The following is a 26382-nucleotide window of genomic DNA, read 5'->3' as shown; positions in this document are numbered from 1 at the left end:
CAGCATCAAAGATAAAACCAGCTCCTACCCATTATTTTGGGTTTTACACGTAATTGACACACACTGCACTGGGTTCCCTGATGCATGGCCCATCCCAAACTCCTTTCAATGCTCAAATTTTCCAAGAGACCTCAGATGTGGCAGTATTACTGTTACAGCAATGACTGTTTTACTTTGAGAAGTCTGAAAGCTATTCCTGGCTTTTATGTGAAATCACAAAGCAGATTAACATGTGAAACACAGAATTCTGATTTCACTGCTGTAATTCACTGAAGAGAAGGATAAGTTACACACAAATGTTGTATTTTAGTTAAAAACATTACCTCATCCCCCCTGCTTATCTTAACAGATAAGCAATGAGTACCTGTGCAGGTGCTGAGATACCTTACAACCTGCACCTCAGGGATGAGCCAGTGATCCTTTATATCCTCTGTACTATCTGCTTTCCTCGGCTAAGCGCAGAGACCATGTCTGATGATTATCACAGAGAAAGTGCTAGTGAAATGTATTAAATTAGGTGAGATAAATCACACCTCAAATGCCTGAAATAGATTCTATCTTATTTAACTGGAGATTTTGTTTGCAGAAACCAAGACAAAATTACTTAAGAATGGGACAATCTTGTCTCCATGCTGTTAGCTTTGAGGCACATTTACAGAACACAGCATAGTACCTTGCAAAAGAAATCAAAACTAAGTTTTGTCTTTTTCCTAAGTGCACTGTGGTGCAGGTATGTCCTTATTTACCTTGAGGCATTTTTCAAAAGTATTCAGTCACATGTTGATTAACAAAGGAATTTTAGTGTGTATCTTTAATGAGAACCTAACCCTTTCCAGTAACTAGTACAAAGTCTTGCTGTTAATGGAAATCTGCACATATATTTCTTGAAACAGGTAGTGCTTGATCACAAAGCTGGAATTCCAAAAATGCACCAATGAAAGTTTGCAATTAAAATGTGGAGCTGTAAATGCTTAATAAACCATAGAAAATTAGAGCACTGGCAAAGAAAAACAGGTGTCTTTGTGTATTTTTTCCTACCTGTATCTTGGCATGAAAAAATTAGCTAACATGGGTTCTAATATAAATCCTCTATACATGTAATAAAAAAACTCTAATGTCAGAAGGATTTTTAACTACAAATAAAAAGAAGAGATTAACTCCTATGATGTGGCAATGCCCTGGTCACAGTTACTGAGGTGGTGTGACTCACATCCCTGGAAAAGCTGGGTCATGTCCTCTGGCATAGTGAAGACATGAAAGAAGTAATCATAATGCAATATATTTTCAGGGGAAGACAGTGAGCTTAGAAACAAATTTTGTAGTTATTGCTACATAAAAATCTCTCAAGTTCACAACAGAGAAATAAACTGTCTTAAAACTTGCTAGAAATTATGACTGTTGACATATCAGGTAGATCACCCCAGACTACAAGCCCAATATATGCATCTTATCACACCAGGAATTCAGCAAGTGTTGCAGGACTTAAACCAACTTCAGAAGTTTGTGCAGCCTTTATATCTTTAACCCTCAAGGAGTTGGGAAATGTTATCTGAATTGCAGAGCAATAAAAATGTACATTCAATTTCTTCAAGTCCTCAGATCTTGTTTAAACAAGATAATAAAGTCTCTGGTTTAAATGAAATACCCGATTTGCTAAATTGAGATATTTCACTCCATTGCTTCTTTGCTTTTTGATGTTACCTCTCTAGGAAGCATTCACAAACTTGGTCTTATTCCAGGGCAACTGATGACTTACTTTTTGTGGAGGAACTCCCCAGCTGCTACTGCCACAGGCCGGTGTGCTGAGTACACCAGGTGATAAACATTCTCACAGTCTTCATTGGACAGAGCCTCCTCACTCCCACTGAAAGAGTCACAACAACACCTCAGCTACAGCAGAGGCTTCATATCTCCATCCCCTCACCTCCCACAGCTCACTTGGGACAGCTACAAGGTTGGTTCACTTCCCACAAAATCCTACATGGTTGAACAAGGACTTCAAGGATCTTTGGTTCAACTTGAAAATACAGAGGTATTTAAAGGGTCTGTAAGACTGGAAGTTTCTCTGATTTCCTTCTCCCAGTTGTATCAATACAGAGATAAAATAATATTAAAATATCAGCATGACTGCACACAACCCTCCCCTGCTTATTCCTTAGACCATCAAACAAACTTCAATGCACATACTGCAAGATGCCGAACACTCATCAAACAGCATAAACTAAAAACCTGGAATCACAGAATCCTTTAGGTTGGGAAAGACCTCCATGCTCATTGAGTCCAACCATTAACCTGGGCCCTCTGTGTTCACCACTAATCCATGTCCCCACTTTTGAACACTTCCCTGGGCAGCCTGTCCCAGAATGTTAGCAAAAATGGTATAAAAATAACAGCACTGTCACAATCAGGATGTTACCTCCATCCTTGTTTAATTTGCATCCATTAGAACCATTTAAGTATCAGGACTGTAAATCATTTGGCTTCAGACTAGACATAATTTTAATTGGTCATTCTCCATCAGGATTGCTCCAGACACCTTTTTGGAGTTCCTACCTGCCAGACTATTGCCCTGTGCTCTTCAAGGTGACCCAGACTCTCCATGTGCTAAATGCATTTAGCATTGCCTGTGCCTTCAATGGGCAGCCAAAAAGAAAGCAGGAACAGACCAAAAAAAAGTGTACTGGGCAATTTTTGACCTTAAAACTTACTGTGTTCCCAAAAACTGCTAATAATGCAGGGGAAAGATGTGTTCTACATGTCATTTCAGACCATATTTGTTATATTTACTTTAAAAATACAACAGTAGATGCAAGATTTCATGTCTTGCTAATATTAGAAGGCTAATCTCTTTAAAACAGTGACCATAAATAAAAAACTGAAGTCTAGACTTCTTTACTAAGGAAAGGCTAGTGCAATCTTTTGTTCAAATTTTGCATGTCCAAAAACATTCTTCAAAGTGGAGCCACTGGATATAAAATATGAAGCAAAAATTCTGTACATCTGCTTGTAAACCAGATGTTCTTCAACACAGCTTTTAATAAATATATTATAAAAGCCTAGCATGGCCCCTTCCAGGTGCACACTCATGAGGCTGCTGGGGACAGGCTGTTTCCACATCAAGTGGGAGGATGTCTGAGGTGATCTTTACCTCAGGGGAACCACTGCATCCCAACATGGAAAAGCCTGGAAGGTGTCCTACTATGTGACTCTTTTCAGCTGTGTCAGGAAATCATTCAACTCTGCCTACACTGGTCTGTAGGATCCAGGATTGCTGCTGGAGTTACTCTAGCAAGCATAACCCACAGCCACTCACTTTGGGAGGACAGTTGTTCTGCCCTTGGCAAAAGGCAGAAATGCCCCTTGGCATTTTCTACACAATGGATGCACTAATGTGTGGATGCCAAAACATCCACACATTTTTAAACTTTGCTTCTTATATTTCCATGAAATGAAATAGCTACCTTTAGCTTTACGTCCATATTATGTGTTCAGTTCACCTTCATACTAAGTGTAAAGTAGCACATTCACTTCAATAGCCAAGCAAAGCACTCAAGTCACTGGAATGTTAGTGCTGTAGGTAATTTTGCAAGGGAGGGCAGGAGCTGGGGCAGCACTCACTGCAGGATGAGTGTGACCAATCGAATGGCTTCCACAGCGACGTCGTACTCCTTGTCCAGCGTCATGGACACAATGCGGTCCTGCAAGGCAACTCCAGGTCAGTCACAGGCACAAACACAGCAAGGCCAGCAGATGGAAAATTCTACAGGTTACAGAAAAACTACTTCTGGGGAGAAAGATATTTCCACTGCACGCTGACAATGAGTGCCCCTCAATATTACCCAACCTTTTAATGCACCCCTTAGCTGTGTGTTGTAACAGCAACAAGTGCTTCAGCAGTCCTTATCCTCGGTGTTTGCCAGAAAGGGAGGGAGGAGACTTGGGAACTACAGCATGTTCTGGGTTGGATCAATTTAACAGGTCTTTCCTGAAAAGTCACATACTTGAGTTGGACAACAGCAGAAAAACTGCCCCACTTCATTCCCCTGAAACCAAGTAATTTCAGCGGAAGGAATTCTACATATATGGAAATACTGTGAAGAAAAATCACACCTGAATTCGTGCATCTGCAGGTTGCCTGTAAAGTTGTGACCTTTTCCCTGTCTACACCTCAAGCTTTGAAGCAGAGCTCAAGAATTACACTACAGAGCTTCTCCAGGAAAGTGGGGAATTCCATGGTTTGATTTTATGTTTTCCCATACTCCTTCTAGTGGAGACAAGCACATCATTCTCCTGTCAAATCTAACAATTTTCTAACTTCTAAGGATCCTGCAGTTATGAGAAGTCTTTTAAGGGTTTCTCTCTCCTTAGGTTCAATTTGATTACTGGCAAAAATAGCTGAGTTTGGTGTATGTTGTCCTTCCTATCTGGGGAGAATTTCCATCCAGCCATAAAAATGCAATATGTCTCAGTGCTCTTTGCTTGACTGAGCAAGTTACTGAACAGAAATCAGGCCATCTGAAAATAAAACTTGATTTTGCTGGTTTAACCTGCTTCAGGAATGAGTAGGTACTCTATGACATTTTGGGATATGAAAAAATAGAAATCAGGGACTGGAAAAGAAATAACAGAAGTGTAAGGCAACAACAGTGAAAGCCACCAGAACAAACCAGAGCAAAATAAAGGTTTTCACCTTCCTTCTCTACTATTCCATGCATTTAAGGGCTGAAGGGGGACATCAACCAACTGTTGTTTATTTTGATACAGAAATTTCAGATCAGTACTTAAAAAATGCATCGTGGCAGTCTCAGTTGTTACTTCCCAACAAAACCAGGTCTGCAGAGACACTTCTTGTCACTGTGACTGAAGGGGCCTCTATCAATCACTATTAAGCTCCTGGAGAATTTGATACATTTCATGTGGATCTAAACATTTTTAAAGACCGTGAGAAGTCCATGAAGAGACTCAAAGAAACAATTTTCCACACAGGGCACTCTGCTATGAACAAGAAAAAAAAATTACTGTCAACTTTTCCTAAGGTCCTGGCCAAGGGACAGCAGTAACAGTACCATGAGAAAGAACAGCCAGAGATTCTGATCTTAAATTCTCACTAGAATTTCATGTATTCTCTCAGAGTTTATCTTACACCCCAGGGAGGGAATCCTCTCTCCAGTCCACAGAGCAGGAGGTACCCTCTGAATCTGGAGTCCTTTGGGACTTTGAAACCAGCCAATGTGAGAAAGTTTCCTTATCCTAAAAGACTGTTCTCTCAATTTTCCCCAAAAATATCAGGCTTAAAATAAACAGCATGGATGTGTCATTTTCTGCCCTGGGGCCAGCACCTCAGTGTGGTGGCACCTGCCAGCCAGGCCCCAAGAGCCTTAAAAGCAAGACCCACATCCCCAGTGCCTCTGAAGGTGTAACTTCAGTGGCTGGGGAAGTTCCAACCCCCATCTGCTCAATCTGCCTTTACAGAGATTCCCTGTGCCATTGTACAGCAGAAGAACAGGGCACAGGCCTGGATTTTTAAGCTGAAATACAATTCTGAGTGTCTCTGAATATCAGTTTTCCATTCTGTGTTAGGCTGTGAACAACGCAGACTGAAGAGCCAATCTCTCCTTGTGCTCCCAGGCTGTGGAGACAGCACAGGGTGAGGGATGAGGGACTCTGGCACTGCCTGCAGAGGAGTTAATTCACAGCTTTTCCATATGGGGTCAGTTAATGCCTGTTTCAGACAGGACTTCTTGATGGAAAACAAAAATCCTCTCTTTGATGGACAAATTTTGTTTTGATGGATGAAAGCTTATTTTCCAGCATATCACCTACTCTTAGAAACATAAATGCTGGAAAGAACAGGCATTTTTCTTTGAAAAAGGGAGAGGATCACATCCTTGTCACAGCTCTCTGGAAGGTGAAATATTAACAGCCCAGCACAAGGCACTCTGGATCAAATTAATTTATTCTTTAAACAGCTAGAAGACCTCTAGAGAGATTTGTCTCAGTTTGAATGGATTGAACTGAACACCAGCTGAACTGTGCAGGTCGATTAAATTCTGATGAAGAAATATAAATAAGCAGCCATGGAACTGAAAATGGCAGTTAGGTCAATTATTTTTCAAAGAGGTGGTGGTAGAGTATGTGGTGGCAAGACATTTAGCTAATGTATCAGAGATTCAAAAAGCATTAATTTGGAACTTTACTCCATCCTGGTGCCAAAGGCCACATCCCTGACAGCACAGCTGTAAATCTAAATGCAGGCATTTGGGCCATGCCAGCTTTTTGTTCTCTGGATGTGGCAGAAACTGAAAGTGATTAATCATTATGTTAAACAAATCTGTTCTCTAGGCTCACAGAGACTTTGAGCACACCTTTTCCTCTGTTTTAGTTCATCACAATAGAGATTTCTGTAGTAAAACCAGCTTTTATGGGACAGAAGAAAGATGAATTCCTAACAAGGCTCCCTTCCCACTGAACCTCTTTGACAGAAATGAAAATTCCTTGTGCCATCCCAAGGCAAGCAGCAATGCATAGGCTAGCCTAGCTTCCTTTAAGAGAATTGTCTGTGCTGTGAAAAGCAGGATGTATTTAGAGGTTTCATGTCCCTGTAGTTTTCTGGAGTACATTACAGAGTAACTATTGCCCAAAGTATCTCAAATTGTCCTGAAAGTTTTGCAGGGGCATGGAGAGTTCACCCTCAAAGCAGTCTTTTCCTTCACAAATTATGGGATCCTGACAAAGAAGCATCCAGCACATTTTCTAGTAAAGAGAAGTAGATAAAAGCCCATGACAGCTTTAGTGACCAATTTAAAAATAAATGAAATTACAGAAGCAGCAAATATAAACAAATCTAAATCTGCACAGAGGGAACAGGAAAATCAGCAGAGTTAGAGGGTCCATTTTTCTGGTTGTCCTGTGAGGATAAAGCAAAGCAGACCTCTGGAGGCATTAGAGAATAACTTTGAGGTCTGAACCTGTTTACCAGATTCTCTCCTACGAGAGGAAGTTTTGTCTTTACTGCAACAGTGCCAGAAACTGGCTTTATAAAATTAGAAGAATGGAGGTCCTTAGGTGGTCTCTTAAAATAATCAAATTTTATCTCCTCCTTTAGTCAACTATACTTAGTTCATTTCTGGCAGACATTTATTTAATCTGCCCTTTAAGACTGTTATCCTAAATGAAGGACACTATTAATAAAGAGTCTGCTCTATTATTTATATAATTTTCATTTTGGAAAAAAGCCTTCCTTAATATCTAGGCTTATTGCAGGTTAAGCATCTTTATTCTGCATCTCAAGTGAATGTGGAAAAGGCTGATTATCATGTTTTTATAAACAGTTTTCATAAAGGGAGAATCTACAGGGAGAAGTTTAAGTCTTGTGCACAGTATTTATAAATATTTAAATCTCCACTTTTCTAAACAGAATTTTTTATCAGCATTATAATAATGATTTAAGTTAAAATAAACCAGTCAGCTCTGTTTCTTTTCTGAACAAATATTTTCATCGGCATTCTAATAAAGATTTAAATGAGATAAATGAGTTTTTCCTTGGGGGTAGTCTTTCCCACAGTAGTGTGTTCTGCAGAACACAAAAGCCACGGGGAGAGGGAGCAGCTGACATGGTGGCAGTGCCTGAACACTCTCCACAGCAGGCATCCAAACAAGAGCAGGGACAGTGTTTCCACACCCATCTCTCCAGACAGTTCACTTGTACAATAAAGCAGTCAGACCACAAAGTGAAGTAACAGCCACATTCTTATCTAGATATTGCACAAAAAGTTTGTGCTAATAAAAACCCCACGAAATATCCCCCCAGCACTTCTCTCCTGAAGGGCCAATCTGGCTCAAGGGGTTTGGAAGCACAACGTGAACTCCTGTTCTGCAGCAAGGCCAGCTCACTGTGTAGAGGACTGTGATGCACATCCAAGTGACTGTCCCTCCAAACACAAGCACATATTGAGCTAAAAATGCTGTGTAACAAACAATCTTTCATTATGGGCTGCTACTTTCAGCTATATTTTAGACTGTGTTAGTATACATTCTTTAAAATCAATAAATCTAAAATTAAATAATACAGGCAGATTGAATAAGGACAATATAAAAGCTATAAATAATACACACAGACAAATAGTCATTCTGGTTAAGTCTGACAAATCTTCCAAGACAAACCCTGTGAAATGGATTTGGCTTAATTTCAGCATTCAGTAACACAGTTTTAGTGGTGCAGTTACAAGCCTTGTCACAAACTAATGAGTTTATTCTTAATAGATGTGACTCAAAGACCACAACAGGATGATGACACTTTTACCTTCTGTCCTCCTTCCAAAAACTGCATTTCCTCTTACCTTGAATCTATTAGTGAACAGCTCCAGTTTGGGAAACAACTCTCTGTTGGTATACAGACTCTGAAGAGCTTTCAAACACTTCAACCTCACTTCACCTTGCTAAATAAAAAACACTGAGATTAGCTGTCAGAATACTTTAACCAAAGGCACATGAATATTAAAAAACATAATACTGTAGTTTGTTTAATGTACATTTAAAATTTTATGCAAATGACCAAAGCCAATTTGCAATTAAGCTGAAAACCAAAACCCACATGCAGTCACCTACAATGCTGAATTTCTTCCTATTTGCATACAGAAAGAATTAATGTGCCATCACTTACATGTCTGTTAGTGCTTCCCTTTCAAGTGACTCCACAAAAAGATAAAGAATGCAGCAAGTAAATCCAAAACAAGGATGTAGGATTTTCAAGTGGTTGATGCAGGCAGTGTGGCTAGCAAAAAGGTTATAAACACAAATCTACTCAAATATACCCCGTGGAGCTCACTGCAGTGTCAATTTACTTTTATAAAGTGAAGACACGACAGAGTGGAGGAGCAGCAATGTGCCACAGACCCTCAACACACCACACACGAGATGGTTCTTCATAACTCTGAGAATCATCCAGCTCACAGGAGTTTTGAACACCCCAAACATCTTCTAGCAGGGAAATAATTGGGTGGGAATGCTTGTTAGGTTGATTCTTAAGAAACTTATACTAGTGTAAAAGCTGCAAACAGGGATGGACAGGAAGGCCAGCAAGAGACTTAGTAAACTAAGAGTTGAACTTAACTAATTCATTCATTAATTGATTAGGAGGTCAAGCACAAGAGGAACATCTGTTCCAGAGGACCCTGGGGTCATTCTCTCCACAGAAATAGACAATAAGCAAAGTAAGAGGAATGCAAAGAAGGAAATAGCATTTTTTTATGTCAGGAACTGGTTTTAAGAACCATGGCTGTCCAGGTATCTAGAGACAATTACGGTTTCAAAACAGTTCCACACATAAATGAAGTACGTGAAAATTAAGACTCAACAGTCTAATTTAACATTCTTATTTTCAAGAGAGCTTTTTACTGCAATTATATCATAGTTGATACACTTTTAATTTATGCTCCCAGATACACAGGAATAAAAAAGATGCTTAAAAGCAGAGAAAGGCAAAACTTGAAAGCCACATTCAAATGAGAATCTATAAAAAACAAAAATCCCTATAGACAGTTGTTTGAAATCTGGGAGACATGATAAACATACAAAATATAAGGATTTTCCAAGTTAGAGAACTAAACTTCTGTATTCTACCTCTGAAAGACTTCATTGGGGCTACTACAAAGAAGTGTAAGAACTGTTCTTCCCTGTGGTTTAATTTGTATGTCTTCTGAAGTAGAATATGAAACTGCTCAGGAATCTCCTGCACTGCTGTCTCCTTTTTGCAGCAGCAAACTTCCAGAGAAGTTAATAATTTTGGGGTGACTGCTGTTCACGTGAAGTGGAAATAGCTTACGGCTATTGCTTCAGCCTTCATCTATTAAAATATCAATTATAGCAAAAATTATCTCGTGATCAAAGCAAAGCAAAATCAAGAAACTTGGGTACCAGCTGGCAGGTTTTTCAGGCAGTGCCAATGAAAACCAAGCTGTTAAGGGATCTTGTGCTTCTGGAGGCTTTGCATTTTCAGTTTGCTCTTACTCCATCTTTTTCCAATTTCTTCCTATTGCATCTCCACCCTCCTTTCTGTGCCTCCCAAAATGTCTCTCTCCATTCCCTCCCCTTTCATTATTTGACACCTGTCCCAGACTCTTCCTCATTCTGCCTACAGTCTGTCTCACTCTGTAGATGGCATATGCACAACACCAATAAAACTTCACCACCTATCAGGTGGACTGGAACATTAAACACATTAGTGATTTAAAGACTCAGAACCCCAGGGCATTTCTGTGGCCTGCAAAAAAAATCTTACAAAGCAGAAGAAGAGCAGTCTGATAGAATTCTGCTGTGCCTGGTCCAAATGGTCTGATTTTTTATCCTAACACTGTAATTCAAAATTTCTCTGCTATGAAAGAACACATTGAATTTAAAAAAGCTGAGGTATAAGTATGTGTTAATGCTGCAGGCAGATGACTAGACCCTGGCCTGAGGTTAAACTAACAGAAGAGGGTGTGAGAAAATACTGCACATGACATGAGAAATTGCTGGATGTGACAGATGAGAGTGTGAGATTCCACAGATGGGAAAAGGGAGTGATGTGAGAAATGGATGGACTTCAAAGACACTAGGAGGGGGCTGAGAGCTGTGAAGTGCAGCCCCACTACATTCTGGAGGTGCTACTTTATGGAAATGTTCTACAAGGTTTAGAATGTGCTCCCAAAAATCCACTGCAATTATTCAAGGAATAATTTATTTCAGTTCCAAGTCCTAGTAAAACTAAGCCCTCCACACACGTTAAATCCTGATCCTCCAACCTGAGCTGACCTCCCCACTGGTTTGCTAACTTGAACAATGATGTCTTCTCCTGGGGCATGGCAACTTGAGAGGCACAGCCATGTCACCCACAAGGGACACAGAGCAGCAGCTCTGTCCCTCCAAGCACTGCCATGGCTGTGTTTCCATGTCCAGCATTCACTGAGACACAGAGCAGTGGCCCTGGGGCAGACAGGGGTCATGGCTCTTGGGAGCAGTAAGCAGGATCTTCCTTATGACCAAGTTTTGCTCAATGAGATCTAATGTAAAAGTTTGGGGAAAATTTGTAAAGGGAAAGTTTCAGAACTACAGGTTTGGAAAGAAATCCCATGTCTAGAGGATACTCTTAACAAGTGAACTGCTCATCCAAATGAAGGCAAGATGAAGATTCCTGGCAGCTGTAGTTAAAAGAACCAGCAGCAGCAGCAGCTGACTTCTGTTGTTAGTGAAAGCCAACATCTGCATAACTCATGTTGTTCAGAATTCAGCACAAGAGTGACCAAGTCAGATCCTAAATATTAAGATGATGTTTGAAGTTACTCAAAAAAGTAATATTTTTCAAGAATCAGCTGTTAACTATCAGTTATGCAAGTCAGCTAAATGAACTTGTAGACTGACAATTTTTTCCCAGCAGTGCTCCTAGAAAAGGAGAATAGTCTGAATCAGGATGCTGGAACTTGATGAGCATTTCAACAGTACTCTAAGTCTCCTCTGTATTCTTTGGATAGTGATAGCAAGTGAGTTTAGAGCAAAACAAGTGATTCCAGTGGTTTTGGTGAGAGTGGGAGCACAGGCAGTGCTGCTGTACAAAACCCCCAAGGCAGAAGTGCAGAGTCTTCTGTCAGCACCCAGAATGGGCTCCTCTGGCTGCAGGAACTGGGTGGTTGCCATCAGTACTAGGAACTGTACTGAGCCAGAAAAGCACCTCTTTTCCTTCCATCTGGTATTTCAACAATTTTCTGATGAAAAAGCTAAAGAGAACCTTGAAAAGATTCTTCAAGGAAGGGAAAGTGAACTGATGAGCACTCCACTTGTCATGGAACCAGTGGTGTCTATTGAGGACCCAGAGATCTCCTTTTTTCCTGTAACCTTTGGGCAATGTAAATGGAAGACACATGGAAATCCCTTTTCCATTCTGCTTCAGGCACAGAGGCTCTCAGGGATGCCCTGAGGAGACTTCTCTTTCTCTGGTAGTCAACAGAAAAGCCCCATGGCAGGATTTCTGTCAAGATAACTTCATCAGAGACTGACCACATGAAAAGCACATGGACCAAGCAGACTGGGAGTACTGCCTCCCAATTGAAGCCAATACCTGGAAGTCACCTGACTGAAAGATACCAGGTGAGGAAACAGAAAAATCTCTTTGTAAACCAAGGATAATGCTGTGCTGGGCAGCACAGCAGCAGCAGCTGCCTGCAGTGTACTCTGCTGTGTGTGGGAATACACAATACTCACCCTGTCATGTAGTGTCCAACCAACATATTTTAAATAACTATCATTCAGGAAGGCATCACTGTACATTTTCATCCAGACACCAATTTCTTCAATACAGACAGCTCTAATCTCAGCAATAGCATCACTAATACAGAAAAAGAGAAGAACAAGGATTAGCCAGGTTACAGACACACATACTCCTCATTCCCATTGCCATAGTTATAATATTTGCTTTTACTGGTCATGAACCTCACTATGTGAGGCCTGTCACTGCTCTTACTGCCATCTCACTGATTTTCTGTTCCTGTACATCCTTGAACTCACTGATCTAATAATTTCAGTATTTATATATGCTCCTACATTTCCTCTACGAAAAGAAATTCTCACCCTAGTTTGCTTCTTAGTCTGTTACTCCATCTTTAACCTCTCTCTTTTCAAAGAGAATTGTGAACCCAAGCTACAAACCTCCTCTGGGCAATCATTTCTGAAACAGCATCACTGACATTTGCTTTGCAGCCCAGCTGTCTCCAGCTCAAGGTGCAGAACCACTGCAAGGTGGGAGAAGCTATTTGGTTTAGCCAAAGGCACCTGCCAGAGGAGCACAATGGAATTTGCTACACAAAGAGATCTCATTTCGTACCCACCATGAACACCCCTACAACAAAACCCATGAGAATTTTGCACTTCAGAACTGGTTTCTTCCCATTTTCTTGCTTTTATCCTACATTCTGACTGGCAAGTCATGGAAGAAGCAAATGCATGTCTCAGGCAGACCTATCAGCTGCTTAGTGAGGAGGGGTGGCAGGAAACTGGAGAGGTCACCTAAGGAGACCAGGATGGAAGTGCTTTCCATCTGATTGGCACTTTCCTGCCTGCCTGACATGGAGCATGGCATCTTTACTAATAATGAAACAACAGGAAAAGGGATGGGGGCCATCTGTCCCTTCAGTAATTCCATCTCTGGGACATCTGTTACCATGAGAAATCACTTGTGCCACTCCAGCTGGCACTGCCTCACAGTTCCAAATTTCAGCTGTATACAAGAAGAACACAAAGAGTCACTGAACAGAAGAAGGGAATGTCTGGTGCTTTGCAAACACTGGAACTTGCTTGTAATTGAGACCCTTGTTTTGTATTTTTATGAAAAAAAAAATCTTCCTGGAAAAGTACTAAACATCAATTTAATTCTAAACCAGACCAACAGAGCCCCAAAACGAAATTTAATTTATGGTAAAGAAAGAAAAATTCCAAGCGTCAAGCAAGAGAATAATTGCAAAAACGAAAAACTGCACTGTTCTGAAAGGAATCAATTTCACAAAATACAAATAAAATGCACTCACTCTTCTGGTGAAGACACTGCACAGGTTCATAGCCCTAACCCAGTGCAGCAAGCCCCTGGTGACTCCATACTGGAACTATGTACTTCCCTCCTGCAGGCTGTCCCAGCTGATCCAGCGCCTTGGTCCTGCCCCTGACTTTGCAGACCCTGAGCTGGACCCCCAGGTCCCACAGGGACCATGAACCAAGGCCAGCATCACACATGGCCAGGGGGACTTCTCCAGGCAGGTCTCAGTGTTTGAATTCAACTTGTAGGGAGAAAACTGTACTGCTGTAACAGCAGGAAAGCATAAACAGCCTGTATTGCATTTAATGCAGTAACATGAGGGGGACAGCTGTGTGAATGCCACCAAACCTCTGCCATTGTCTCTCTCTGCCTATGAGGAACATTAATTTTAACAACTTTCCAACAGCATCAGTGAACATGGTCTGTCCAACTTCCTGAAGCCTCTGTAACCTCAGAACCAAGGTAAGGGACAATCCACAATGGAGACAAGCTGCATTAGGAGCAAGGCAGGGAATCAGACAAGTTGCTCCTAACCAGGGATTTCTCAAACAGGTTTAAGCAGTGTAAGGATCAATGTGCTAAATATCATACTCAAGGGTTAAAAACTGCATTCCTTATGGGAAGGGCAACCATAATGAAGACAAGTTTTAGTTTAATCTATGACTGTAGTCACACACACATATATATACATATATATGTGTGTGTGTGTGTTTAATTAGATTAGCAATTCTCTTATATGGAATTACTTCTAAACTATTTTAAAAGCAAATTGTAGGTGGACAAATGCAAGACTTACAGAAAAACCTAAAAGACAGTACATATAAATCAAGAAAAAATGGGGAGCCACATCTGCAGCAACATGAAGTAGTGAGGAAGACATTCTTACTAGGGGATGACAGCCTGAGTCCTCACATCCAAGTAAGTTATTTCACCACCTTATAAATTTACTAACTGTAAAGGATTTTGGAAGGATTTAATGGCAATCCCCAAAAGAACCTAAATGTCAACAACTATTTAATCAAGCAGCACAGCCAGCCAAAAAGCAGTAAAAATCATGTTTTCTCTAAGAGTGTATTCAAGCTTCCCTAGGCAGACAGTGAAAAACTGCTTCTACATTCAAAAGCCTTCTCAGGGATCCCTCAGCACTACAGACACTCACTCCAAGCTGCTAATTAAAACAAAAAAAAAAAAAAGAAGAAAGCTATTCAACTTAATAGGAGATTTAATACAATAAGAATTTAACATCTCCAGTATAACTGAAAATGAGACAGAATCAAGGATGTGAGACCAGCAAACAGACTCCAGCTGCCAGAGAAGCAGGGGAACTTGTGAGACACCACTTCCCACTCCACATCACCTTCCAGGCAAATATCACTGATCAGAATCACACCTGTGTTCCTGCAGGAATCATTAACAGAGGCTCCATGCCCATACAATGATCTATCAAACACAATACAGCCAAAAAAATCTTTGAACCTTTGCTCTTAATGTGGTAATTTCTTGTCATCAAACTATAATTATTTTCTTCTAATTTTTATACAGTTAAATACATTTTAGCTTCTGGTCACTATGAATTGTTTAGCTTTTTGAAAATACCCATTATTTCTGGATGACACAAGAACATACAAATACTAATTATATCTGCACTGGAAGTGTTTTTGGACTAATGAATGCATTATTAATTATCATAATTATAAATTAGTGATGTAAGCTTGTATTACTTGCCAAATTCTTCTAGAAAGAAACAGAACCTGGTCCAGCACAGAGATGAAAACAAATGTGGCATCTACAGATTTTATACATGAAATACATTTAACCCTCTTTTCAGCACAAAATGCAAAGAAAGGTCTACAAGGTGAAAATATTCACAGCACAATTCACAACCTAAGTTCCTGCTCTGGGTAAAGAGATCCTCCATCATGCAGCTTCTGAAAGGATTTGACAAAAGGGGTCCAGGTAAGAAATTCTGCATTTCCTTTTGAAAATTTGGCTTGACAAGGCAGGCCCATAAACCTTAGGACAAACCACAGCAGTGTCAGGAAACAGATTTTACCAGTGCCACTTCAGTGTACCTTTCATGCCAAAGCACACACAAGAATTGTGATTAAGGCCAGCAGTATTCAGAACTTGAGCCACAGAGTCTCTGATGGGATATTTGGGAAATATCAGGTGTAGTGCAGTGTGCTCCTCACGGTTGCTGCAGTGGTTGTCAGCTTTGACTAAATCTGCTGTTCACACTAGACTAGCATTATACCTAGAAAACTATTTAGCTATTTTTGCAAATCTTTTTTTTTAAATCTTGATGAGAGAAGTGAGGACTGAAATCTTCCAGTAAATTGGAAGCCAATCTATAGAAAGAAGATGTAATCTCACTGCAACACTTGTCAGAAGAAACATTCTGAATGAAACAGTTTTGGGAGTTTTGCTTAGGTCAAGAACTTGTTATTTAAGCTACAAAGGTCACTAAGCATGAATCACTGTGGCTGAGTCTGAATCATATTGAAGGATGGGACTTACTTTCTGGGAATTCTTAAAATAACATTCTTTCAAAATCATCATCACTTGCATGGTCTAACATGGTCTAAGGCCTGTAAAATCACGTGAAGTTTATAAATAACTTGAACTATTTGAGAGAAGGAAGGTTCAAGAAATTAAGAAGTTATGAAAGTAAATAATAGTTCACAATCCTTTACATTTTATCCCCCCTGGGCTTTGTTGTCAGTTAGCAGGGTTTCACACAGACATTTTGCCCCTCTTTTTCTCACCCAGCTGTGAGTGCAGGAGTGTCACTGCGGTCTCTGCTGTGTCCCATTACTCACAGTTTGGTGCATGTTGTAAGAGACTCTTTGGGGCTCCCCAAAAGGTCAGGGACAGCTCGTGCTCACACAGGTGGCTCTGGGGGCAGGGTGGGAACAGGTTCCTCCTGACCCCTCTGAACAGTGGCACAAGGGGTGCCACCACCTGCCTGATTTCAGTCAATTCCCCATGGGTCTAACAGGGCCACCATGGGCCACAGGGCCACCTTTTTCCAGGGCATAAATGGAGTTTATTGATTTGGCCTCTCCTTTCTTGCAGTAACATCAGCAAAATCAGGTCTTTACTAGTGGTGGCAGGAGGCATGAAAAGAAACGTTTTTACAATGCAGGATTTCAAAAGAAAAATCAAAAGCACCACAATGCAGACCACCAAAAGGCTGAGTCTTTTTCCAATCCCACACAAGAGCATGAACTACTAAGAGAATATTTTAAAGCAATGTTTTGTTTGATATAATACACTAAGTTCTGAAGGGATAAAAATGGAAACACACTTAGAATTTAATTTCTTCAGCTTTTTTACCTATGCCATGAAAGCTGCTCTCCTTACAAAATGGTGTGAGTGCTACACTGATCTAGCACACTCATGTACCTACTGGCTCTGCAAACCCATCCTCCTGCTGCCAAGCAGCTCAAGGCTTCCTGACCAGAAACCATGAACTTTTCTTTTCTACCTTTTTCAGGTACTGAGGAGACACTCTCCAACCCCACTGTGCTGCTCACACTCACACATTTTTCAGCATGAGGACCTTCCTGGTTTCTGGTGTGCTTTTCTCCAAATTACAATCATCCCTCTGTCCAACTGAACTATGAGTTCCTCTTCACCTTCTAACCCTCTTCTCATAGACCCTTTTTTCCTGCCATTTTCCTAAAAGGTTCCATAAATTATAAACTTTTAAAGCAGAAATCTGAAAGGTTAATTGCACAGTTTGGTACCCTGGAATTTTATCTTTTGATTTCAGCAAGTCAATTAACATTTAAAGAGCTGGATGCACCAAGGTGATGCAGATGCTCTGAGACATCTTGCGACGCACAATGACCCTAAATCTGTCTTACAAGACTACTGCTCTCTGGTAAACCATATTCCAAATTTGCAGTTTACACTCAAGACATACAAAAGGAAATGCAGGCTGGAGGACAACTGCTATCCTATGATACACAGTAATTACTTGATTATTTTTAAGATACGTCATTTCTGTGCTCCCAACATGGACAACTTTTCTCTTCAAAATGCAAAGATTCAAAGCCTATGTCTCCCACAACCTTTTAAATCTGTCTACTGAGTAATTAATAGAGGTTACAATTTGTATATTCTTCCATAACTTCAAGTGTTTTTGACAGTGATCCTGCAGCATCTAGAATATTACATCAGAAGAAAATTAACCCAGAAACTGCCCTTGATTTTCCTTATGACCACACTTTGTTAGCAGAGCCTACTGGAACATGCATTTTCTTACCGGTATCTATGAACAAATATACCCTTAAAAATAGAGTTCATCATATTTTCGATTTCATCTTGGTTTTCTTGTAGCTGTGAAAAACAAAACACAAAATAAATAAAAGATCATTGTTTATTATAATTTGGCATACTACAGCTCCCTACTGGGAAACCTTAGAAGACCTTGGAAGGGCACCTGAGTAAATTCACCACTTCTGCTTTTCCAGCACATGTCTATATTGTGTACATATACATTCAAATATTTACATTATATATGCAATATCTTAATGGAAGAAAATTAACATTCACTACAAACATCAATTTAGTCTCTCAAATTAGTTCTGTGAAGTGATCATAAACTTTTGCTACTGAAAATTAGACAAGTAGAGACAATGTGTGCAGTAATTTCAGCAGCGCTGTGTTCACAGGGAAACACAGAACTGAATGAATGACAGCTGCAGAAACAAAGCTGGTTACAGATTAGTTTTGAAAAAATTAACGTTGTATTTAAAGAAAGGAGTTGAAGACATTCTCAATCTTAAGTAAAAAACTGTCAGTTGCTTGAACTTCAGCACCCACAGTAAGTGGGTTTCGGAAGCAGGAAGATTTCCAGGACTGAAGCACACCTGACATCCAGGCCTTAGCCTGCAGGAAACCAAATCCAATTCCAAATGAAAAGGTGTTATGAGCATGCTTTTATAAATAAGAGCATTTTTTAAAAAATCTTTTCACTTCCTGAGTAATATGAGCATGTTTTGCAAGTACTATGGGAAGCTTACCTTGTGTCAATTAATATGTTAACACAACTTGGAATTAATTACAGTATTCTCATACTGTCAGATCTTGTACTAAACTAAGTATAACTTAATTACACCTAAATGTAGCTTTGTTAATAAGATGACACCAATTTTATCCAATCCATTTTTGGAGCAGCCATCATTCTTCCATCAAGGTACTCATTAAAGTCCAAGCACAGCACCATAATGTGGGAATGTAAATTTGTCCACACTCTCACGGTAGGGAAACCACAACAGAGCCTTGCTGGTGGAGTGCACAAATGCATAAAATAATTAAACCTGTATAATTATGGATGTATATATTTAACAGATAAAAGGTTTTAAAGCCAGAAGCAAAATTGTGATCAGCTGGTTTGACCTCCTGCATGGCATGAGCTCTGAAACACTTTCCCCTAAGGGCTTCTATTTTTCAGCCAAATATTTCTACTGCATCTTCCAGGTATGAGCTGAAGTAGCTTCAGAACTCAGGGAGTGAAGCTTCCCAGTTCACTGAAGTGTAAGGAGGTGCTGTCTCCATTTTGGATGTGGAGAAACCAAGGCATTGAGGGCTCTTGACTAAATTGTCAAAAAGCTGCCAAAGAAACTAATTTTACAGTAAAAGGGATTATGTACCAAGGGAAGAGCTGGGTCCACACCAACTCTGCAAACATGAACCAAGCATATTTAGACACGCCTTTGGGAAAAGCACTATTTGCAGCATCAGCTCAACCCAAATATGCACAGACTAAATGCTTGTTTGAGAATTCATAACCCAAAGGGGACTTTGAGTTCCTAATCACCCCTTAGCTGGATGGCTCCACAGGCTACAGGCAGGGAAACATCCACAGCAACATGGAGGCAGAGACAGCCTAGCACAGGCTGCGCAGTAAAACGAGGATGAGAATGAACCAAAAAGCCTCAGAAGGCTTTCTGAAAAGCTACCAGAGCTCACAGAGAACTCAGTGAATGATTTCTTGGTATAAAACCACACCACAGAAGACAGGTAGGAGAGGATGGACTTTCTGAGCCATGAGAAAGTTGAGACTCTGAAAAAACTATACTTTGAGACCTCTGGGAATGCAAAGTGAAGCAGCATGGTAGAAGCCTGAGCAGCACAAATGAAGGGGCAGCACAGATGGCTTCCTTCCTCTTCTTCTGCACAGAATTTACAGTTCACTATAAACATGGTAAATTATCACCTGGTACAGGTATCCAGGTGCTGGGGCACAGCTGGTTGGAAGCACAATCAGAGATTCAGTAGGTCCATGTGAGATTGCTTTTATCTCTGTGTACTAACATTTAAAGGATATAATTCTCAAATCTATTTTAGATTCAGTGATGAATTTTATCTGAAACTCTAACTGCTGTCTATACTTTCAAGTTGTTTAAATCATGCACTTGAAACTGAGTGCTTAACTTCAAGTATCTTGAGGGAGCATCTGTGTCTTGGGATTCCTGCTCTTATCAATGCAAAAATGATTTAACATTCTCCCTCTTAAACAGAGGTAAAAAATGAGGGAAACATTCTGTTGTTGACTCTGCAAGCAGGTGTGGAAACTCAAAAAGACATGTCGGACAAGCACAAAATTGAAATTACTACTGGCAGATATTAAAAAGACAACTTTCTCTGCTTTGTGGCATATTGCTACATAAATAATCCACTTGAGCTGAAAATCTCATAGATAAGACAGAGCTCCATGCATGGCTCTCCCACCAGGCCTGTAGATGATGGCCTGAGAATGAAACACTTCAGGAAGTGCTCCATCTCCTCTGCTTCAGATTAACTTGACACACTCACTTGGTGAACTGTCCCTCTATCAGCTCATGAAGACCAACACATGCACGTGTATGTGCTCAGGAGGGGTTGTTAGGATGGCACTTCATCAAAGAATCAACTGAGGAAGTGCCAGCATGTTGGAATACTAGATTAAAATTCTCAGCATCCAGGGTTCCAACACCAGCACAGAATGCCACTCTGAATTCAGTGTATTTAAACAGTGGGAATATACAGTACTATGTCAGGAATTCTTCCACAGAGCATTAAGCCATCTAATCCTAACAGATCTCTTCTGCCCAGGTGCCCCTGCTGTGCTTAACCCCACGGACATACTCAATCTGGCTACTCCCAGGCAATGCTTTGCTCAGCTGTCATGAGCAGTGAGATGAGAGCCCCTGAACACACAGAGCCAAAGGTAAGGACCAAGAAATGTTCCTTCTCCTGCCAAGGCTCCCCAGCCCTGTGCAGCCTGGGCATCCTTGCTACAGCTCCCCAGAGAGAGGATGTCCTGCAGCTCTGAAAGAGCAGCTGGGGAAATGGGCACAGAGGAGTTCCCAGCCACAGAGCCACCAGCCCAAGGTAATCAGTGCCATTAGTGCCTTTGTTCTCTGCAAATTCAAAGCAACAATCAACAAATGTGGAATACAAACTCTGTTACAGCTATTTTGCTTTTCAAAATGCTTTAGAACTCACATGCAATTCAACACTTAATTTAAAATGTTTCTATTGCAGTTTAGGCAGGAGAGATTGTTCTTGCATTGTACATTAATGTATGCTTTTCAAGAATTACGCAAACCAAAAAAAGTTGTGCTACAAGTCATAGGGGTAAAATAAAAATATGTAATTGTAATTATCCCTAGACAAAGACTATGATTTCAAGCAATTCTCAGTCAAAGTTACACCTAAAGGAATTAAAGGTGCACACAAGCAAAGTACCCAGACAGTCTTAATTGCCACAGCATAAAACAGTGGTGGAGAAAATTCAAAACTAATATATTAAAAATCATAAATTTAAATCTAATAAAAACTTTGATTTTTCAATTTCTCTTATGAGTTTTACTTGGCATCTTTACACATTATGTTTGTTTGGATGTATGTGTATTAATTTTCTACTTGTCGTCTTTAAATTTAAGTACACCTCTAAAACAGAAGTTTCCTGTGATATAATACTTGATTTAGGAATGATTAGAGCAACCTTCTAATGGTTTTTCTCACCTAATGCCAGGCTGGTACTTACTAAAGGCGACTTTAATGTCTCCCTAGCTCCTTCTCCCTGAGAACAGGTGCTATAGCCTCAACTCCACAGTGTTTCCTGAAAGCAGCTAAAAAAGAAGTAGCAATGAGACACTGTGGAATAACTGCAGTGATCAAGGGGAAAACTGGGCAGTACAGAGAGGGAATGTGTGATCCTCTTGTCAGAATCTTTCTGCATCACCAGAATAGTGACTGCTTACAGTTTGAGATTCTTTCTGCCTGGTCACACGTAGAAGCTTGAAAACAGAATTCTCCTTTGCGTGCAGAACAGCGCCACAAACTCAACTGAATGTGGCAGTACAGGATTTAAGTAGTCTGCTTGAGATCACACAAACACCACTGCAGAACTAAGCTCTTTCTCACTGTGGTACTCGAGTCACAAACCACCCTGGGCTTTCTGTTGGAGGGAATGCACATGAACCAGGAAAAAAAAATCGTCTTTTCACTTGCCTCTTTTCTTTTCTGAAGCAGCAGCTCCAATCTTTCATTAGCTCTTTTGCCAATCATTTTGTTTCTCTCAGCTTCATACTGCCTCTGTGTATTGTCCTGATGAATGCTCAGGTTTAAGGCAACATTCACAAGAGCAGTCATAAGCTTCATAGCTGCAAAGGTACAAGACAGATTATGACTCTTTACCTGTAGTCAGAGCTCAGAAAATATTTCCTCAGCAGATGCATACTCACAGCAAAAAGCCTCTCAACCCTGGCCCAGTGCCTGGATAGGTACTTCCACCCAGGCAACACCCAGGTCATTGGCCCATGGTCAGAAAGCAGAGCCTGTACCCCACACTGAGCTGCAGGAAGTGCTCCTTGCTGTCTTCTCCAGACAAGATCTGAGCGCACCAGGGAGCCAACACCTGAGCCTGCAGCATCAGGGCATCATGAAGGCAGCTGCTGGGGAGTTACAGCCATTTCTGCACAGGAGAGGGCCAGCAGAGATGGCTCCATACTAAGGGTGACCTTAACCAATGGCTGCTGAGGATGGCTCAGCTCACAAGGGACCACAGCACAGCTCCTCTCAATGCAGGTCTGACACTATTTTAAAGTCAGCTGTACAGCCCTATAAAAATGCAATTTTTATTTTCACACATGCTGGATATGATATTGTTCGTGTCTGCTTTTCGGTACTAAAATTTATTTTTACAAAAAACATTAATAAGTGTCTTCTCCAAGTTCTGTATGGTTACGTAGTACAACACATTTTACAATATTGAAAAACCGGCAAAATAATGCAACAAACTATCACATCCTCTCTGCATGCTCCTCTAAATATGCAGCATTGCTTCAAGGTAGAAAAGCAACCACACAAATGGAGAAGTGAGGTTACTTGGATTGATTTGCACTGCTATAGCTCAAAACTGGTAACCTACAGGTACTTCTTCCTACAGTGAATCATCTCTCATTCCAACTGACTAGCATAGAGGAAAATTGAAAACAAAGACCTACAAACACTCCTTCAAGAAGAAATGCCAGTCTACAAGTAGATTTTCAAAAACTTTATCAAGACTGAGCTTCATGGCATCATGTTGACCTCTGTTCCTCGGTACTGCAACACAAATGCTGAAAACAGCTTGAAGGAAATTTGTAGAATCAAAGCAAAGCCTCAAGCTCCTTATAACAAGCAAATAAATAAACAAATGGCAGGTACTGTCACTGGTAAATGCTGAGATCCTTGGCAGCTCCCATCTGTGATGCAATGTTAGACAAATGTGTCATTAATGCAAGATGTGGCTGAAATAACTGCAGTCAGTTGCGATGAACCTCAGCTTCACCATCAGCTTATTCTTGCTGCAAGCTTCTAGCTACAGAATCCATTCCAAAAAGTGGAAACTCTTTATTCTACAGAGCATAAGTCTTGGGAAATAACTGTTCTAAGTGCTTCTGTTTCCTGTCTTTTAATCAAACCCCTCATACTTTTCGAATATCAACCCCATGCAGGGATGGACCAATCAATCCCATGGACCAGAGTGCAGACCTCAAATAAACTCTTCCCTATGAACCAATCAACCACAGTCTGAGCAAACAGCAAATCAAAACCACCCAGAACTGCAGACAGCATCAGATGGAAGGGAATAGTTTAAATAACAGGCATGGATTTCCAGCAGGTTATCTAGGCTCAAACGGTGCTCACCTTGGAATACTGAATTTGAAGAGGAAACTCCAAACCTGGAAGCTTAAGCCTGCATAATTCTTGGTTTTACCATCCCATTGCTAAGTGTGGTGAAGAACACAACGGAATGTGTTTCCAAAGGAGTTCTGTCACTGTGAGTTGAAGGATTTGGGTTTCAGTTTTAAAATCAAAATCCACTCAAATCTGGAGATTTTTCTTCAGTATCATTGGAAATCTGCCTCTCTCTTTGATTCATAACGAGAGATGACATTTTAAATAAATTCTGATTGTATTTGTTTAACGCTGGATATTGGTGCACTTGAAACTGAAAAAATATGTATGAGGCTGACTGTGGAAAGACTAAATAGTAATAAATACTGGCCACAGAAACATTCAGATTATGACAAATGTCTGCGGTAAGAGTTTCAAATATCTGGTATGATCTATGAACCTTGCAATAAGACAGATTTCTTATCACCTGACATGACCAGCTGTAGACACCTACACCCAAGCCAGCCACTCCGGTAGTGCTTTGTAATTGAGAGAAATAGTTCCTTGTGGAGAGCAATTCATTCCTCTTAGAGGAGACATATAGGTGTGATGAAATACACAAGGAAAGCCCATTTCTATCTAATGATACACTCAGGGCTTTCCTTAGGTGAGGCAGCTGCACTAGAAGGTGGTGTGGCTGCAGGCAGAAGACAGGGAGCCCTACAACCATGGTCCAGTAATCCCAAACCTTATGCTTCTCCAGAGCTAAGGCACAGATTATCTTTTCTGGTGAATGGAAACTCTTTGACAATACAACTGTCCTGACAGTTCTTTAGAATAAATTTATACTCTAAAATATATAAATAATCCAACATTCTGTACAACAAGTGAACAATTAATAACAAAATACAAGACATAAGGATGCCACTCCTGATTGTCAGGATTCACTGGAGGCCCTGGGGATGACAGGAATCCCTACATACCTCAGCACTTTCCAAATAAAAAAGGAATATTTTAATTACAGTTGTGCCATATGTGGTACATGGATTTGATGGAGCTTCCCACAGTTTTTACGTTGGTCAGGGTTACAAATGACAGTTACTCCTAGCAGTGGATAAGCAGCAGCAAGGGCAGCTCACTCACCAGCCAGCGTGCTGGTGTGCCGGAAGGCGCGGACCTGCGAGTCGGAGAGGCCGGTGAGCAGCGAGATCACCGTGTCCATCATGTACTCATCGTAGATGATGCTGTACTGGCACTGCCGGATCAGCACCCCGATGAACTCGCAGAAGTTGGAGCGGAACTTCTTCCACTGAGGCCCAGGCATGGTCAGGGGATAATCACCACTGTCCTGCAGAACAACAGAAGAAAAAGATCAAGTATTAATGGTGTCCCCATTTAATGTTGGTGTACCCATTGTGGCCTATGGACATCATCTTGTTCCTTCAAGCCAAGGGAAAATAACAAATAAAAACAACACATTATTCTTCAATAAACAAGGAAGCATATTGGCATGAAACCACTTTTGCAAAGACATCATTGTAACTGTTTTCTACTTGCAGTATTGGCTCTGTATAGTCCAAAATAAGAATCAAGACTCAATTCTCTTCCTTGCATGCTTGGTTAGGAAGTGGGAGCAAAGGATGAGACAGGAACATTTCAAAGTATTTAAAGTCAAAACCTGAAAAAAGGCTTAATATTAACCACTTAAGGTTAATATTAAAGTGGATGCCTAACTTTCTGAATCACAGCCTTGGCACTTCATTTAGAACTGGTCAGAGGCACTGCTGTCCTACAGAAGTACCTGCTCCAGCTTTAGTTTTCCTCACTAAACAAAATGAATGCTCAGAATACTCAGCGTTTTATACACCAAAATACAAAGAAAACACAGTTCAAAAATCTCAAAGCTAAAAAGCATTCACCATTAGGAACACTTCTATTTTGACAGAAGATACCCAGTCTGAGTTGTAATTTACTTGTTTCAAACAAAATGCTCAGATCTTTTGAAAGAGTATTTCTTTCTGTATCACTGTTCCAAAATGGTAATTTTCATGTCAAGTTCCTATTTGGTTTAAACTGCCATTTAAAATGCACAAAACATTAATTTGCACAGAGAAAACAGAGCAGCATGCTGTAAATCCTGTCTCATGAATCTGATGTGTCAGGAATCTGGAGCTCTTTGTTACAAGAGGCACTCCCAAGAGCTGAAGTTCAGCACCCAGAATGCCACCACCATTCTCAGTGGGATAAGGGTTCTCCAGTTCCTCTTCCTGCCTGCTCTGATGAACCTGTCTCTGCCCTGCTTCTCCGCATCCAACAGCTGAAGTTGCTGCTTTGCTTGTCAGTGCAGGTTCCCACACTGAGATTTTATCCACTGGTCCACTGCATTTTTAATTTAAAGCAGAAGTATATGGTAATATATTTCATAATACTTCAAACAACTATTTGTATACTCTACCTCATCAAATTCTTCTGTCATTTTCCTTATGATTTCTGCATTTTGCATGTTCCTGAACATTTCAATTCTCACCGTACCTGTAATGTAATGAAAGAACAAAAGAAATGAACACAACATGGTTTTGCTACATCAAAATATCAGTGTTTTTCTGCTGCTAAACAAACAGCTCAGTGATACATATAAGAGTATGCAGAGTGCAACAATAACAGGA

The 26382-nt window shown here is 40.5% G+C and overlaps 1 protein-coding gene across 1 annotated transcript in view; it reads right to left on the bottom strand.

Annotated features, from left to right (window-relative positions):
* The window catches only part of STAG1 (stromal antigen 1), a 113492-nt gene that overhangs the window by 37371 nt on the left and 49739 nt on the right, over positions 1–26382 (bottom strand). Inside the window, exons 6-13 of the mRNA XM_005425032.3 lie at positions 26172–26248; positions 24860–25064; positions 22067–22218; positions 17829–17902; positions 12235–12358; positions 8340–8438; positions 3619–3698; positions 1757–1864 (exon numbers count right to left, since the gene is read on the bottom strand). Coding sequence (XP_005425089.1) covers positions 1757–1864; positions 3619–3698; positions 8340–8438; positions 12235–12358; positions 17829–17902; positions 22067–22218; positions 24860–25064; positions 26172–26248 — 919 coding nt within the window. The remainder of the gene's footprint in view (positions 1–1756; positions 1865–3618; positions 3699–8339; positions 8439–12234; positions 12359–17828; positions 17903–22066; positions 22219–24859; positions 25065–26171; positions 26249–26382) is intronic.

The sequence above is a fragment of the Geospiza fortis genome, unplaced genomic scaffold (assembly GCF_000277835.1).
Source record: "Geospiza fortis unplaced genomic scaffold, GeoFor_1.0 scaffold118, whole genome shotgun sequence".
NCBI lineage: Eukaryota > Metazoa > Chordata > Aves > Passeriformes > Thraupidae > Geospiza > Geospiza fortis.
Note: the sequence above shows the minus strand (reverse complement) of the source record. Positions and strands in the feature narration are given on the sequence as shown.